This window comes from Cupressus sempervirens, chromosome 2 (assembly GCF_028749045.1).
Source record: "Cupressus sempervirens isolate cs-2001-9-10 chromosome 2, ASM2874904v1, whole genome shotgun sequence".
NCBI lineage: Eukaryota > Viridiplantae > Streptophyta > Pinopsida > Cupressales > Cupressaceae > Cupressus > Cupressus sempervirens.
The window spans coordinates 295,153,829-295,171,790 of NC_143119.1; the positions used below are offsets into that span (position 1 = coordinate 295,153,829).

Genomic DNA, 17,962 nt, shown 5'->3' on the forward strand with positions numbered 1-17,962 from the left:
AATCTCACTATTTGGCATCATCATGCTCTTGGTGAACATAGAAGCTTGATCCATACTAATCACTTTCAAGTAATCTTGAACTTAGTCTACACTAGTGACTTGGCAGATATTGTGCAACTTGGCAAACACTAAATCACTTGGTTCCCATGGGGTGGCTTGGTCAACACTGTCTTCACATCGCATGAACTGAGAACTCGGTAACCACTAATAAACTTGGTATACACTAAATTGCTCAGTTACCATTGGAAATAGTCTAAAGGACTTGGTTGCAACTATAGAAGCTCGGTAGCTATACAAAATTTGAATAAGTATGTGTCACTAATAACAAACTTGACTAGTATGTCAACAACTTTCTAGTTCAATCCTCCTTTTCTCACTTTTGAAATTCTTCCATGATGGATTTCTTATGTTGTGCATTACCTATAGGATCAAGGTTAAACTAATCTCAAATATGAAAGCTTCAAAATTATCTTCTAGTTCAACTTCAAGCTTATCTTCCTAGACATTCCACTAATCTACATGGTGAATTATTTGGGTCTTTGCTAGCATAATATCACTATCTACTAAGCTTAAATTTATAAGAAATTTGTTGAACATAACTGAGTTCATCTTCTTCTGTCTCTTCTCCAGCCTCATATTGGTTGTAATACCAATTGTAAATTTCAAATTCCCTGACTAATTATATAATAAATAAATAAAGAAGAGGACACAAAACAAAACCAATAGTTATAGTGGTTTGGCAATTGCCTACATCCACTCTCAAGAAGAGAATTAGTTTATTAATGTAATCCACAATACAATTATAGTATATGATTGAATGCATATATTTATATATTCACATGAAACCTTCAATAAAAGAGCTACAAGACTTTGAATAGTCAATGTGATCATTAGACTTTATATCCCAAACATATAGCCTTCCAAATGGATTTCTTACCTAAACTCACAAGTTCAAAAGATAATATGGTTGTGTAATACTAATACCATTAATTCTACAAATTTACTATACACTATCTATAATTTTGTATAAAAAATGCTTAATAAAACTTTTATATATATATATATATATATATATATATATATATATATATATATATATATATATATATATATATATATATATATATATATATATATATATATATATATATATATATATATATATATATTCAAACAAATTTATCTAACTTCAATGTTTACTCTTTGTAGGAGGAGAGTTCAACATTTTCTTCTGTTGCTACCCAAGCTCTGGATGATTCTTTTACATGGAAGGTATCAACTATTTTGTTTAATAAAAATTCCTCTCCACTTAGATACATTATTTCTTTTTTCCTAAAAGGATGTTCATTTGAATTCTTTTCTAACCTTTCTTTTTTCCTAAAAAGATGTTCAGTTGAATGATTTTCTAACCTTACAATGTTTTTTTCCAAGTAAATGTGAAAATTGATTTACAATTCTAATTTTGATATGTTTCAAATTTTAAGTTTTTTAGACATTCACATACATTATATTATTTAAGAATTGATCATTTCTATTTTTACATATTATTTTTTTAAATAATACATTGAATTCAAATTCTATTATTTATACCTATCAAAAACAAAAATTCTATTATTTATGTGGATATTTACAACTCCTTGACTATATTATTTAATACTTTCTTATTTTTGAAATATTTTTATAGTTCAAAGAAATAGGAGTATAGTTATTTAAATGTATAGTTAACTATTGTTCCAATTTCTTATTCGTAAACTAGTTAGGAATGTGATTTTATTTGGTGCCTATTACTATTTTAGTTTATTTTAGAATACATATCAATCATATTCTCTTCAAATAGTGTCGAGAAGCTCTTTGAAAACTAAATGAACATAGAGAGTAGACTATAGGAAAATACTATACCATGCATAATAAGTTTTGGAGTTTTTTTGAACAAAAATCATCCTAGAATATGATAACAAGAATAAATAAATAATCTTTTCATAAATAAATGAACTATATCAAATGAAAAAACAACTGATACTATTTCAATACTTAGAACATAATAGTTTGACAAATACTTGTTCTTTAACATCGAAGCATTCATGAATTTATGAATTTAATTGTCTAACTCCAAAACTACTAGTAAGATAAATAATTTAACTTCGCAATACAAATCCTAATAGTATTCTTTAGTTTTTTCTTTTCAACTTTTAAAATTATTTATAAATGTTAAAATAGGTCATATTTATAGAGAAGATATTGGATTAGTTGATAAACTAGTGAACCTAGGGGTTGATAGACATCTTATTATGGAAGAATTGGTATAAGTATTTTACTATAATTAGACAATTTAGGTACTCAAGACCTAAATACCTTTCCATCATATAATTTTTGCATGTAGACCTTTATCTAATAGAAGTATTTATTTTGGGGAACCCACACATTGTAGGTATCATTTGTTTGATCTGCAACATGAAGCTATTTGTGTTTAGAAGTACACATTGTGGAGTAATTCTTTGTTTATGGTATCTAGATATTGATGAAGTAAAAATACATTATCCCATTACATTTAACACCTAATAATCGACAAAATAATATCAAGTTCAACTAATCTCAGTTTATCTATATTACTATCTAAAACACAAATAAAGGATCAAGGAGAAATCAGCAAGAAAGACCTAAAGAAGAAACAAGTATTGAAATCATAAACACTGGTATCATATGTCATCAAATGGATCAACTATGAATTATAACAATACTCATGTAAAGGATCAACCTAAGGGCTAATAAAATGATATGTTAGATGGGGAATGCCCCATAATAGAATGGAACTGATATATTTATTGATGTAATAGGTGGAATGCCCCTTTAAATAATGTAACTAAGTTATGTATCTATGTAACATGGTGAATGCCCCATGAAGACTTTAATGTAACTATAATATGAATATGTGTTGAATCTTGGTTATTATTGTGTGCTAAAATGTTGTCACACTTCTATGAATCATTACATGTAAGAAAACTCAAGAATGAGCTCTCACAAATCGATCCATAGCTCTCTACTCATAGAGTGCAAGGGTTTGCAATGGAGGCCCTCAGTTTGACCTATTTTTGTGCCCATGCAAGTACACCATGAGATGAGAGATTCAAAGAGGAAAAGCAAGAATGCTAGTCTCCATGATCTTCAAATATGCATGAAAATAAGATCTAATCTATGAAAGAAAAATCTAATCTATAAATGCAAGATTTAAGCTAAAAGCCCATGATGGGTGCAAGAGAGAAAAAGACAAGAAAATAGAAGTTCTCCACAAAAAGCTTTTGTATTCAAACTCTTTCAAAAATTAGTCTTCAAACCTGCAGCATAACGATAGCATAATCATGGGTGTCTAACATGAGGAGAGGGCTCTCCCTTATAAAAGAAATTATGGAGGTGAGAGGCTTCTCACAACCAATATGGGATAATAGAGCTTGATCCATGTGAGACAAAATTCCACCAATGAGAAAAGAGGAGTGGTTGAGAAGAAAGTGGTGATCCATGTGAGACAAGATTCCACCAATTAGAAAAGAGGAGTGGTTGAGGAGAAAGTGGAAAGATAAATCCCACTTAGATCACATTTTTAAGTGTAGAGAAATTAAATAAAAAGAATTTATTTTATTTCCTTTTTTCATCAAAAGAGATATTTAAGTGAGATTTTTATTTAATTAAAAGGGAGCAAGTTCTTTTTAATTAAATAGAAGATATTTAATTAAATTAAAAGAGAGGTTTTCCTCTTAATTAATTAAATGTGGATGAACTGTTTAATTAAAAGAGAGGTTTTCTTTTAATTAAATGGGGATTTTATTTTATTTAATTAAAAGAGAAGATTTTCTTTTAATTAAATAAGACTTGGAATAAAATGATCAATCTTAGAAATAAAATAAATCGAATTTGATCAAGGAAATTGATTTGAATTGATTTAATAAAATATCACAAACCATTGATTCAGAAAATTTGATAAATTGATAAATTGAATAATGGGGGCCCATAGTCTAGGCAACCATTTTTGGGTGCATACATTTGCCCCTCTTTGACTAATGTGTGATCAATTTGGGAACACATGTAGTCAAAGAAAGAAATTGAAGTGTGAGGTCAATTTGGGATCACAAAACAACCCAGATGTGTGGTCGACTCGGGAACACATCAGGACAAAGAATACAAATAAATCTTAACTTGAAAAAGTCGAGGATAAAATTGATAAAACTGAATCAAGGATTGAAATTGATAATTACTGCCCCCTCGCAATTGAAATCGAAATGAGATAGAGGAGAAACAATAAATTGATAAATTTGATCAAATCGAACAAAAGATAAGGTTTTTGATGTAAGATGAAAGATATAAGAATCATAGAACCAAGGTAGATCATCAAGCATGAAATATTATGCCCCAAAGGTGATTTAGAAGAAAAGAAGTGGGGAAAAAGAAAATGGAAGATAGAAGTTTGAAAGATATGGAAAGAAATAGAAATAAGAAAAGAAAATGCTCCAAAAATCAATCAACTGTTTAAGATAGAAATTTTGATTGAGATCAAAAAAGAAAATAAGGAAATGAAGATCAAAATGTGACCACAATTGATTAAATGTCCACAATAAAGATGAAAGGAGAACCCTCTCAAACTCATAATGCAGCCTAAAAATACAAACTAACATGAAGTCTAATAATGCAAGCTACATGAAATGCAATGGTGTACTTGCAAAAGAGCAACTGTAACATAGGATTTTGTGTTCATCATTCATTAGAGAATGTAAAAGAACTTATTTTCATCATTGGGCAATTATTAACGGACATCAAAAAATCACATAATCATCACTAGTTACAAATGTAACTATGAAGATATGAATGTGATTTATATTGGATTGAAATGTGGAAAGATTCTAACATAAGCATCAAAGACATAAAGTTCAAGATGACTTTGATGTTAGCTTACCCAATTTAATATAGAAAAACTATGCTCGCATCAAGGCATAGATGCCAAGATGACTATAAGAATAGTTGTGCAAAAACAATCAAGGATGATGTCTCAAATCTCCTAAGTGTTTCAAGGGGACAACAAAAGACACTCTAGAGTTCAAGACCACACCCGCAAGCAAAAAAAACAAATAAAAACATGGCCCATGCCCCAAGTCCTCTAGCGATGCATCCCGGAGAGACTTATCACACAAGGACACTCAACAAAAATCAATAACAGTCAGCACACAAAGAAAAGATCATGACATAAGTCAAGCATTAAGTGTTGCGTTTAAAAATTTAAGTGTGTTAACTGATACTGAGTTCTGAGGACAAGGATCAAATGCTTGTAGGAAGGTAAGATCACATGATAATACTGGGTAAGACCAAACCAATAAGTGTTGAAAAACACTCGATGTCAATGGGTGTTGAAAAACACCATTTGCGAGGTGTCCTAAAGACTCACACATCTAAGAAACCAAAGCTAACATAGTTATGCCCCCTAGACAAAGACCAATTCCAAACCAAGGTAACAAGGACAAGGCATCGTGGAGAAAGGCTAAGTGTCGAGGACATGTGCTAAGAAACAGGGGTGCAAAGGCCTCAAGTAGCGCCCATTTCCAGGTTTTCACCACTTGGATTTTTTTTTTTTTTTAAATTTTTTTTTTGGAATATATAATTTTTTTGAAGATACATCAAAGTGCCTTTTGCTAGGTTGTCACTAAGAAGATCATTTTTTCAGGACATTTTTCAATTTTTAGAATTTTTGCAATATATCATTTTTTTTGAATTTTTTTAAAAAAAATATCAATTTTTTTTTGAATTTTTTAAAATATATCAATTTTTTTGGATTTTTTAAATATATCAATTTTTTTGAATTTTTTTTTCAGATCAATAAATATGTACAAAGATACCCCTAGACAGAATGGGCATTAAACTCTTAAGCAAGATCACATCATGCAGTCCCAATGTCTAACAAGGTGGAGGACATGATGAAGCAATAAGCTAATGGATATTATGGATAAGCAAGGAGTGTATAAAGCAAGTGAAAGTGATCTTCAAAGGTTGACTCCTCAAGAGTACCCAAGCTAGGGAAAATTTGTCATGTAAAGAACATTTGGACAAGAAATGAAAGGCCAGTATAGGATAATTCAAGAAAGTATAATGTAAAAGTGGGAAAGATGCAATCCAAAGAAGTAGACATGTCAAGAGACTTTATAGCATCATATTTTACTCTATTTTATTAGATCAAGACCAAAGGGGTAAATGGGAAAAGGGTAGCAAAAGACTAGAATGAATGGAGGAAAATAGATATGAAGGCTAAACATGAAAGGAATGAAAACAAGATCATCATAAGATATCTCACAAGATAGCCAAATGTTTGTCTATAGGTCAACATTGTCAAGATCAAAGAGAGAAGACGAAATGAATGAAAGATGTAGAAGAACTACTACGCATGATGCCTATTTGTTAGGTTTTCATGATGGTACTTATCCAAGGCAACACAAGGGAGTGGTCTTCACCATAGGATAAATTTATTTCTCTTTACTTTTGCTACCAAGGTGCCTGATTACCAAGTTTTCACCAAGGCACATTTTCAAATTTTTTCATTTTTTCTTTCTTTTTTTTTTTTTCAATTTTTTTCAATTTTTTTTGGAAGAAGTCAAGCTTTTGAGATAATGCTCTTTGAATGTTTAAACCATGATATACAAAGGAATTCAAATGATATGCTCAAAGATGCCGATAGGGAAAGGAAGATGGAAGACAAAAAAATGGAGGATATGGCTTTATGCAAAGCAAGTGAGATTGGAAGATAGAAATGAAGGAAAGATCAACGTCAACACACACCTTGAAGGGTGGCGAAAGGATGGAGAAAATGTGAATGAAGGAATATGTGAAGGAATATGGTGAGTGGATAGAAAAGGTTGCAATTTAGGCACATGGAATGGAAGAATGCTTTTGGAAGAAGATGAAGCGGAATTCTTTGGAAGCTTGAATGTCAACTTCAATTGTTGTTCAACATTAGACTTTCTCAAGAAAGACTTTGGAATCCATATAGCTGTAGGCCTCTTTATATTTCTTTTTGATGATGTAGAGATAATATCTTCAATGATGGATTTTGGAACCCATACTTGTCTTATAATTTTTTTCTTAGATATCTCTTTTGACTTTATGCCCCCATGTCGATTAGATGAGACATGGTGGTCTACATTTTTATATGGATTCTTGAATTGCTTCTTTTTCTTGTATTGAACATTCAAGTTACTTCCAAAAGACTTGGGACTTGTGGAAGAAGAAGGATGATATGACTAGTTTAGGTGAGTGGGTGGATGAAAAGGATTCAAGGATATGCATCTATGTTGATCTTGAGGAAAGATAGGAGAGGGAGGGACATAGGGACCCAAAATAGATGAAGAACTAGGAGAATTGGGAGGGGAAAGTGAAGGGACATAAGGACCCAAGATGGAAGGAAAATGTGAAGGATTTAGTATTGGTGGGGGAGGTCCAAGGATGGATGCGGAAGATGCAAAAGGATAATCAATAAGTTCATTAACATCTATATCACAATCAAGGACATCAACATCTTTAGAGTGAGCATCAGGATTTTCAATAGGAACATAAACATATTTAATAGGAGCAACTTCGTTGATAGGAGAACTTATAGCTTGAGAAGACTTAGGAAGAGTAGAAAGTGGAAGGGAACATGGAGTGGTAGAACAAGAAGATGGAAGACTTTGATCTTGACAAGAATCTTTGGATAACATAAGCATAGAATTATTCTCTTGATTTTCAATAGGCTCAACATTGGAAGTAATAGCATCATTTTTAATAACCTTAATGGAAGTATCATCTTTGGAAGGAGAAAGTGTACTAAGGCCATTTTTATTGTCAATAGGCTCAGTGGTGCAAGCAGTATCTTGATCTTGCTTAGGAGAAGGCTTAAGACATGGTGGAATGAATGAGAAAGGGTGTAAGGGATCAAAAGAACCATGAAATGTATCAGAAACATTGTGAAAAGGATTAGATGACATGGAAGGTTCTTGATCTTGATCTTTCTTTATATTCTTTTCTTTATCATTTTTAGAGTCCTCTTGACATGAAGCCACTCCTAAGGAGAAGAAAGCATGTTGGAATTGTATGGAAGACTTTGGAGGATATTGTGAAGGACTAGCTAAAGTAGGCATTATAGCACATGAAGGCTTAGGATCTTTAGATTTAGCATTATCAAAAGTATTTGCAGCCAAGTGAAGGTTAGCTTGAGTTTCTTTAAGAGGTAGCCCTTGAGGATAACTATAGGGAACTGCATGAAAAGCATTAGGATCTTTGTTGGATAAAGGATTGATAGAAGATTTGAGAGACTCAGAATCTTTAAGGGATGTATGGATAGTGGAGGAAGTAGAAGATGGAAGGGGACCATCAGAAGACAAAGGTTCAACATTAACATGATCTTGCTCAAGAGTGTAATCTTTATTTTCAGCATGAGGATTCTTAGAAGAGGAACTCTTATCCCATTGATGTTGTATTTCAGCACAAAAAAATGCTTTCTCTTCATCAAAAAATGCAGATTTATCATTTAGGTATTGTTCACAAAATTTATCAATGTTGTTTTCAAGATTTGATTCATGTGGATTACCATCAATATCCATCTGTGACTCATCACCTTTAAGCACAAGCATAGGACTAGGAGGACTTTTAGGAACTATAGGAATGTAATAATCATCATCATTATAATCATTGTCACTATAGGCATTGTAGATAAGTGTATCACAAGACTTTTCATGTTGTTCATTATGATCTATCTCAATAAGAGGAATAAGACTCTTGGTAGAAGTAGAAGAAGAATGATATTGTGAAGAAGAAGTAGGTGAAGACTTAGATGGATGATATCTAGAAGAGTCATGGTAAGATTTAGAATATGAAGAATGTGAATGATATTTAGAAGAATTATCGTAAGACTTAGAAGATGAAGAATATGAAGGATATTTAGAAGAATCATGATAAGACTTGGAAGATAAGGAATTTGAACGATATTTAGAAGAATCATGATAAGACTTGGAGGATGAAGAATCTGTATGATATTTAGAAGAATCATGATAAGACTTGGAAGATGGAAAATATTTGGAAGAAGGATATTGTGATTTAATCTTGCACATGATCCTAGCAAAAGTGTCTGATTTATCCATTTTTTTAATCATTTTTGTTGCAACGTTAGCATCCATGCATCTATTGGAGTGACAACACTTTTCAAATTCAAGAAGGAGGTGGATTTCATCTGAGCTCAAATGAGGATCCCTAAAAAGATATCCAAGATCCATGGTTCTAGAAGAAGAAGAATCAAGTATGGAAGAAGAGAAAGAATGAATAGAAGAAGGTAGACTATATGATAATAGGAGGAAAAGAATCAAGAAGACATGAAGAAGAGGAAGAGTGGAAATGACAGATTAGAAAGACATGGAAGATAAAGAAGAAAGAAGACCAAGAGTCATTTTGGAAAATTTGATACCATTTGAGATCATTTGAATGTTGAGCAACATGTAATAGCACTTGTAATCAACATGAAAGAAAAGGTACTAGTTGATAGGATAACCCTAAGAAACATTGGTACCAAACTAGGATAGTAAAAGCACTAACTTGTCCAAAAGAGATGTGATAACATAGAATTTTGCAATAGGCATAAATCAACACTGCCACAGAGGTGCTCACAACTTTGGGTGAATACCCTAGCACATATGGACCAGGAGGATGATTTACCCAAATTATAAATAATTAAAATTGAACTTTGATGAAAGTGAATGGACAAGAGATTACTAAGACTCTCCAAGTGTAATATCAAAGGATCCAAACGTATATCTTTCTCAATAAGCACGGTTTCTAACTTACCAACTCCAAACAAGGTCTCTTGTGAAATCAATGATTACTAGGTCAAGAGGTCAAAGCACAATAACCCATGGTGCAAAAAGGCTTTTAACAATGGGTTAAGTAGCCTAATCCAAATAGGACCAACCTAGGGAGACTAGAAATAATGGGATAACAAAGTTATTCAATCGTAAAGTCTCAACTCAAGAACTCAGATTTTGTTCATTTTAAATATCCAAGTAGATGTATCAATAGATTCTTTATCATAAACCAAGCACGCAAGATAGAAAATAAGGATTTCAAGCAAACAGTCTTCAAACAATGAGCAAGGGCAAAAGCAACTTTGCGCATGAGAAATCAAGTTATCTTAGTTTATGCTAATCCCTAGGAGAGTAAATTGTGTATGTTCTCAAAGAGTTTCACAATCATTGCATACATCCCTAGAAAATAAAAGTTGGCCTCTCTAAGGTTTTTAGTAATGGTTTGACTCTGCAACTTTTATGATTCACAGGGGTGACCTCCAATCCCGGCGCACTGAGGTTTTGACACAGTCTGAGAACTTAATCTTCAAGAGCTGCTAGGGAGATCTGACAACCCACAATGAACCATACCCCATGGAGATTTCTTCCACGAGGACATTTATATAGCGATTGTTGCAACCACGGTAGAAATGGCTATTACCGCTTGAGGTTTCGTCCGCAGTTTTCCCTGTATAGGGATTGTCTGCTATGGTTAACCCTCTCTAAAGGTGACCGACTCACAATAGTGGACCACAAGGGGACTTAGCTTTCAGATCCAAAGTTTTGACACCTTTTCACTTTTAGCCCAATCAAAGCAAGCAGATTAATCCGACACGCTAACTAAGATTATCTCAAGATCTATGATATCAACCCCTAGTGATCTATCAACCTCTTCAGAGAAAGGATGCCTCAATCAACAAGTTGAAGATCCATCTATCTAAGAGATTCTCAAAATATCCTCCCCACCTACAAGGAATCTGTCTTTGAGAGGAGTTTCACTAGGAACTCACTCCCTCAAGATCCACGAATAGTATTCATGGGGCCTAATTACTATGTGTGTATAGATGTTAATTCCCCAAAAGAAAATCTATCCAAGAATAATAAAAAAGCACAAGGTGGTACACTTAATGCTTTAACTAATGCAAGGTGAGTCCAAAGATGTGGAACACTTAACCCCTCACACAAGCCAAAACGAGTCCACAACTCAAAAATTAGTGAGTTCTAGAAAGCACAAGAGGGTTGCCAAGTGGAGCACTTAACGCTTCTATCCTGTAGACCCCTCCCCTTTAATGTGGTGCTGATCTTTCAACTACGGGGTGGAATGAGGGGTTGGCGGATTCAGCGAGTCTAATAACCCAATATAGCTATCTAAATCTATCACTAATAATCAAGCTTGCTAAATAAAAATTAATGGAGATTACAACCTAGTATCAATTATGCATGTGTTTGAAAAATAAAAGCATGAGCAAAACACACAAGCTAGACACATGAGAGGTTCATTTTAAGGTTCCAAATCAAAGTGTTATCAGCCAAAGAAGAATACCTGAAGTCCTCGCAACGTGCTTAGTAGATCTTACCTATTTTTAACAACTTTAGCACATTTTTCCAATGAAATCACAACTTGCTGCTATGCTATTCCAAAAAAATCAGAAAACACAGAAAAACTCAAAACAGCGAGCAGTTAGCAGAAAAAACCAGAAAAACACGAAAATCCCTGCAAAAAAAATACGAATAACCTAGTCAACATGATTAGACCTTTTTTTTGCTATGATTTCGGACCCAAAAATAGAAATGAAAACAAGAGACCCCTGCTAAAAACTAAAGAGCTTTCCAAAAATGTAAGAAATTCAAAAAAAATTCTTCATTTGTGCCCTAGGGACCCAATTTTTCAAAATAGGCCAGATTCATCAAATCGAGCTTTTGATCTTTAATACGGCCTTAAAATTCAAAACACAAAGAAAGAACCCCACTTATAATTCAAAAAGATTTCTGAAAATGTAAATTTTTCCGAAAAATATGCTGATTTGCGATCAGAAATAGCTTTTTATGAAAAATAAAAAGAAATTCATAACTCGCGCAAATCATGTCAAAATGATCTAAAAATTGAACTAGGACATGTTGGGCACATAACCAACCAAAAAAAAAAATTTCAGAACCAAACTCTAAGTGGTTTAAAAGATATGATTGAATCTTTAAACAAACTAGATTTTTTGCCTGCAAACCAAACTATATATGGGTTGGCCTTAAAACCAAAGTGAAAAATTTACAAAAGCACTTGATTAGATCCAATATGCTGCTGTAAAAAAGCAAAGATGAAAAATAAAAGAAAATGGAGCTAGAAACTTGATTCAAGCCCCAGGGTGGGCACCAAAAAATGTGTGCTAAAATGTTGTCACACTTCTATGAATCATTACATGTAAGAAAACTCAAGAATGAGCTCTCACAAATCGATCCATAGCTCTCTACTCATAGAGTGCAAGGGTTTGCAATGGAGGCCCTCAGTTTGACCTATTTTTGTGCCCATGCAAGTACACTATGAGATGAGAGATTCAAAGAGGAAAAGCAAGAATGCTAGTCTCCATGATCTTCAAATATGCATGAAAATAAGATCTAATCTATGAAAGAAAAATCTAATCTATAAATGTAAGATTTAAGCTAAAAGCCCATGATGGGTGCAAGAGAGAAAAAGACAAGAAAATAGAAGTTCTCTACAAAAAGCTTTTGTATTCAAACTCCTTCAAAAATTAGTCTTCAAACCTGCAGCATAACGATGGCATAATCATAGGTGTCTAACATGAGGAGAGGGCTCTCCCTTATAAAAGAAATTATGGAGGTGAGAGGCTTCTCACAACCAATATGGGATAATAGAGCTTGATCCATGTGAGACAAAATTCCACCAATGAGAAAAGAGGAGTGGTTGAGAAGAAAGTGGTGATCCATGTGAGACAAGATTCCACCAATTAGAAAAGAGGAGTGGTTGAGGAGAAAGTGGAAAGATAAATCCCACTTAGATCACATTTTTAAGTGTAGAGAAATTAAATAAAAAGAATTTATTTTATTTCTTTTTTTCATCAAAAGAGATATTTAAGTGAGATTTTTATTTAATTAAAAGGGAGCAAGTTCTTTTTAATTAAATAGAAGATATTTAATTAAATTAAAAAAGAGGTTTTTCTCTTCATTAATTAAATGTGGATGAACTGTTTAATTAAAAGAGAGGTTTTCTTTTAATTAAATGGGGATTTTATTTTATTTAATTAAAAGAGAAGATTTTCTTTTAATTAAATAAGACTTGGAATAAAATGATCAATCTTAGAAATAAAATAAATCGAATTTGATCAAGGAAATTGATTTGAATTGATTTAATAAAATATCACAAACCATTGATTCAGAAAATTTGATAAATTGATAAATTGAATAATAGGAGCCCATAGTCTAGGCGACCATTTTTGGGTGCATACAATTATCATATATGGTGTATGCATTGAAAAAATGACCAAAAATATAAAATTAATTTTTATTAATAAAATTAAATAATACCTAGTGTCTTTTATTGATCAAAATAATAGTATTCTTTAATTTCATTCCAATTATTATAATAAAAAACCTATTGACATAGAAGTCTTGAGTTCAATAGTTCAATGAGATTTTTTTTACAACACAATATTAACCAAAGTTTGAAAACTTTATTAAATCATTATAACTTAGCACAATGTGTTAGTCCATTTTGGATTAACCAAGTGTACAAGACTTCACATGAAGTCTAGGTTGAGGTTTAATGAAATCATAGTCTTCTTAAGTTGTCATGTATTAGACCCTTCAATGTAGGATAAAAATTTGAAACTCTCCACCTAATATTAGTTCCCACTCAAATTTCTCACTTTGTTTTGTCTAATTTACTGAATATTTGTTAAGTCCCACATTTAAATTTAAAAATAGACTATCAATTCGAAATTTTCCAATAACTAATATAACTTCTACTATTATATAACAATATTTTTCTTAACACACTCTTATTTTCAATATTCAACATTAAATTTTAAAAAATAACTATTAATTAATCTAAATATATATATATTTACAACTAATAACTTAATTTTTTTAACAAAATAAATGTCAAACTAAAACTAATTTAAATATTGTTAGAATCGATCTTACAAAATAAATATATCCTCCATATTCTAGATAGACGATTGCCCAAAACAATGACTATAGTGTAATCTTTGATGGAAAATAAAAATAAAATCTGACATTTGCAACATGTCTAATTCTTTGTGTCTTGGTGCAGGATATTAAGTGGTTGCAATCAATTACAAAATTACCAATTTTGTTGAAGGGAATATTAACTGCTGAGGATGGTTAGTTTTCATTTCCTCTTCATTCTTTGAACAAAAGAGTTTGGCCATAACCAACCATTTAAATTTATTTTCTTTTATTCGTATAGAAGCAGTCTCTAAGGAGGACTTGAAAAGAGAATATTTAAAACAATAACTTTTAACTTTGTTCATGTTTAACAGCTGAATTGGCCATACAAGCTGGAGCCGCTGGGATTGTTGTTTCTAATCATGGTGCTCGTCAACTTGATTATTCTCCAGCAACTATTACTGTTCTTGAAGAGGTTATTCATCTATCATTTGTTCCATACCTAGAGTTTTGTAGTCTAAACTCATAGAGAAGCTGTTCACATAAATCACAATACTTTCTTTTAGTGAATCCAACATTTTTTAAAGTTAAAATATAAGCATTGATATAGTTCGTTATCCTATACATGACCTTGCAATCTAACATATTCAAATAGCTCTCTTCAAAATGACAAAATACAAAAATAATTATTGGGATCTGATAAAACTGTCAATAAGATAATAATGATGAAACAGTTTAGTTGTTTAAGTATTTTGTTTATAGATTGAAGAAAGTTCTGTGGGGTGTTATGCATTAACTAAGAGCATGGTATTCAATGCTTGTTCCTTTAGAAAAGTAGCTTTGTTAAGAGAGTTAATTAGTATCTTTTAGTAAGGCTATAATTATTCTAGTTCTCTATGTGGATGGTCTTATTGATATAATAAGACTTGTTTTTAAGTTATCATTTATTTTTTAATGATTGGTCTATTTTTAGTCCAGTGTGGATAGTTTTGTAAGAGTTCTTGAGTAATACTTTAATCCAGTTTCCACAACATTAAAATACACTAATGCATCACTTATTATGAGCAGGTTGTCCATGCTGTAGGAGGAAGAATCCCTGTACTGGTTGATGGTGGCATTCGTCGTGGTACAGATGTCCTCAAAGCATTGGCTCTTGGAGCACAAGCAGTTCTGGTCTGTAAACCCATCTATGTCTTTCCTATTGTTTAGTTTCTATTAGGCATTTATATAAGGAAAATTGATTGGCTTTCAATGGTTTCATTTAAATGTTATTGCTGTCTTGCATGTAAGGAGGAGTCTTAATTAGATTTCTAATATGCAGGTGGGAAGGCCAATAATATATGGTCTCGCAGTGGATGGGCAAAGTGGTGTGAAGAAAGTGTTAGATATGTTGAATGATGAGTTTGAATTGGCCATGTCTCTCGCTGGTTGTCCTTCTCTCAAAGATATCACAAGATCTCACGTTCGAACTGGGCATTGAATGATGCCTTCATTCCTATGATTTTTAAATAGCTTTGTTAAGCATTTCCACTTCAGCAATAAAGCAGGATTTCATTTTGTGCTTCTAAAATAACCAAGAAACTTTGTTAATAATTGAGCAAGCTTGAAAACCAATTCAACAACAATAAGCTTTCGAAAGCTTTTGGAAATACTAAATATTTGAAATACTACCACCCCAACTATTTATAACAGCATTACATCTATCTATAGGTTTTTAATCAAAGTACAAATAACTGCAACTGTTTTTTCCCAACTTTTTTTTAAAATTGTGGTGTAATTGTAAGTATTATACATTAAGTATGTGTCTTTTTAGTAATGTAATCGAAATAGAGTAGCATAATTAAAGAACTGTGTTATATAAAGATCTAATAAAAAAACGTGGAATAATTGTGACATTGCTATTAGGATTCAATTGTATAGTTTTCAAATCAAATTCATTGAATCAAACTCATTGATCCATGTTTCATGAGTAGTGCTTTGTAAAAACTCATCTATCATGACAATGAATAGAAGAGAGACCCAATTTACAAAACCTTCACCAAGTGTTAAAATAAGATAGCAAAAATTATAATAGTATTTCAAAATGATGAATATTTTAATTTGTATTTATAAAAGAGTTTCTTTTATACTATAATATAGTTCATATATATTATTTAGATTTTTAGATTTATATTGAAAATTATTTTAGTATTATAATCTTATGTATAATATATAATTTAATTCATTAATTAAAATGTGTGTGTGTGTGTGTGTGTGTGTGTGTGTGTGTGTGTGTGTGTGTGTGTGTGTGTGTGTGTGTGTGTGTGCATTTTTTTAATTTTATTTTATGGTGAAAGTGGCAAGTCACTATATATAGTATTAATAATTGAATATTGGTTCAAAGTTCATGGAGAAAGAACTAGCAAGAAAACTCTCAATCTCTACCCAATACCAAAAGAAAATTACATTGTTTGAAATATAATTAAAATAACCCACATTAAAGGGAATTAAATAATATGTTACTAAGAAGTTAGCCACACTAACAATCCATCAGCTGGTTCTTTCCAGATCTACAACAATTCTAACCAGATCTTATGTCTAACTTACATTCTATAATGGCCACATGCGAAATAACACATGTACACAATGTGTAATGCCCAGCCCAAAGATCCTTAGAACAAGGATAAATAAAATCCCACACACGCGCATGCACACACACATATAAAGCATGGAATTAAACTAAATCAACTTGCAACCAATCATAAGATCACAACAGAAGACTTATCCAACCAATCTAGGCTTCCAAAAAATCTCTAAGTGACACTAAAACCAAAAATGAAAAATTATTGAGGTCACAAAACACATTCAAATTTGAGAGACCCTGAACTTAAAAAGTTAAACACTAGAATTTGAGAAATTCATAAAGGGTAGCCAAGAAATCTCTCAAAAATTTATGGTCAAGACAAAAAGTGTTTGCTGGTTACCTCAGTAGGTTTTCTCACAAACCCATGCCATATTTCTCACTATATCTAGGCAATATTTCTCACTATAGCCAGGCAATACTTAAATATAGTTAAGCGGTACTTGTCCAGTATCATACAATATTTCTCACAATGTCAAGTGATACTTTCAAGGGCTATGTGATAGAGCTTGCTATAGTCATGTGATACTCTTCTAGTATCATACAATAGAACTCAAAACTGTCATGCGATACTTTCCAGTATCGAATGACATAACTCCTTAAGGCATGTGAAACTTTATCAATATCACCCAATGCTAATGCATTGTCACCCAAGAATGCAAGGAAACATTTTGATGATCAATCAGAGGGAAAGAAGAGAGTTAGAACCTCCACACTAGGGAGTATTGGATCCACAAATTGAGGCTTGGACACTTGAATACAAGAATAACATGACACTAAACAATAGGAAGAAAAAACCCTCTAACTATCTAATTTGTAATAGCATACGAACATGCAGAAAACAACATTGCAATGTACATTAATGGTTCATAAACCAACATTATATGAAGAAAACATAAACAACTAAACTCATGATCGGTTCCTCTTAATCATAATAGCATAATGAGACCACAAGGGCCCTAGCCATCCCCCAAGTGCAACATCCCAAACTACCAACAAGATAGTCAATGGTGTCTTATGAGGACATCACTACTACAACATAATAACATCATAAGAACAAGAGATATAGCATGCTAATCCAAAAAAGCATTAATACTCCAAAAAATTGAATCACATCATCTAAAAATGATATCCAAGAATTTCAATTAAAGTATAAATCACAAAAAAAAAACTCGGAAAAATCGAATATACCAAGTGAATATTGAGCATCAGACTCAACTAGAAACGAACCATCTTCGTACATCAATCCCCAACAATGGTATAAGTAGCTATGCCTCCCAATCACATGGTACCCCTAGGCCCACTCCCATCATGTTGATGGAGAACCACAAGCACACACATGCCATACAGTAAAGAGGACTGA

General features: G+C 32.1%; 1 protein-coding gene across 1 annotated transcript in view; it reads left to right on the plus strand.

Annotated features, from left to right (window-relative positions):
- The window catches only part of LOC149572241 (peroxisomal (S)-2-hydroxyacid oxidase GLO4-like), a 151,859-nt gene extending 136,127 nt beyond the window's left edge, over positions 1-15,732 (plus strand). Inside the window, exons 7-11 of the mRNA XM_089813477.1 lie at positions 1,210-1,272; positions 14,125-14,194; positions 14,354-14,454; positions 15,048-15,152; positions 15,301-15,732. Coding sequence (XP_089669603.1) covers positions 1,210-1,272; positions 14,125-14,194; positions 14,354-14,454; positions 15,048-15,152; positions 15,301-15,459 — 498 coding nt within the window. The 3' untranslated portion in view covers positions 15,460-15,732. The remainder of the gene's footprint in view (positions 1-1,209; positions 1,273-14,124; positions 14,195-14,353; positions 14,455-15,047; positions 15,153-15,300) is intronic.
- The last annotated feature ends 2,230 nt before the right edge of the window (positions 15,733-17,962 follow it).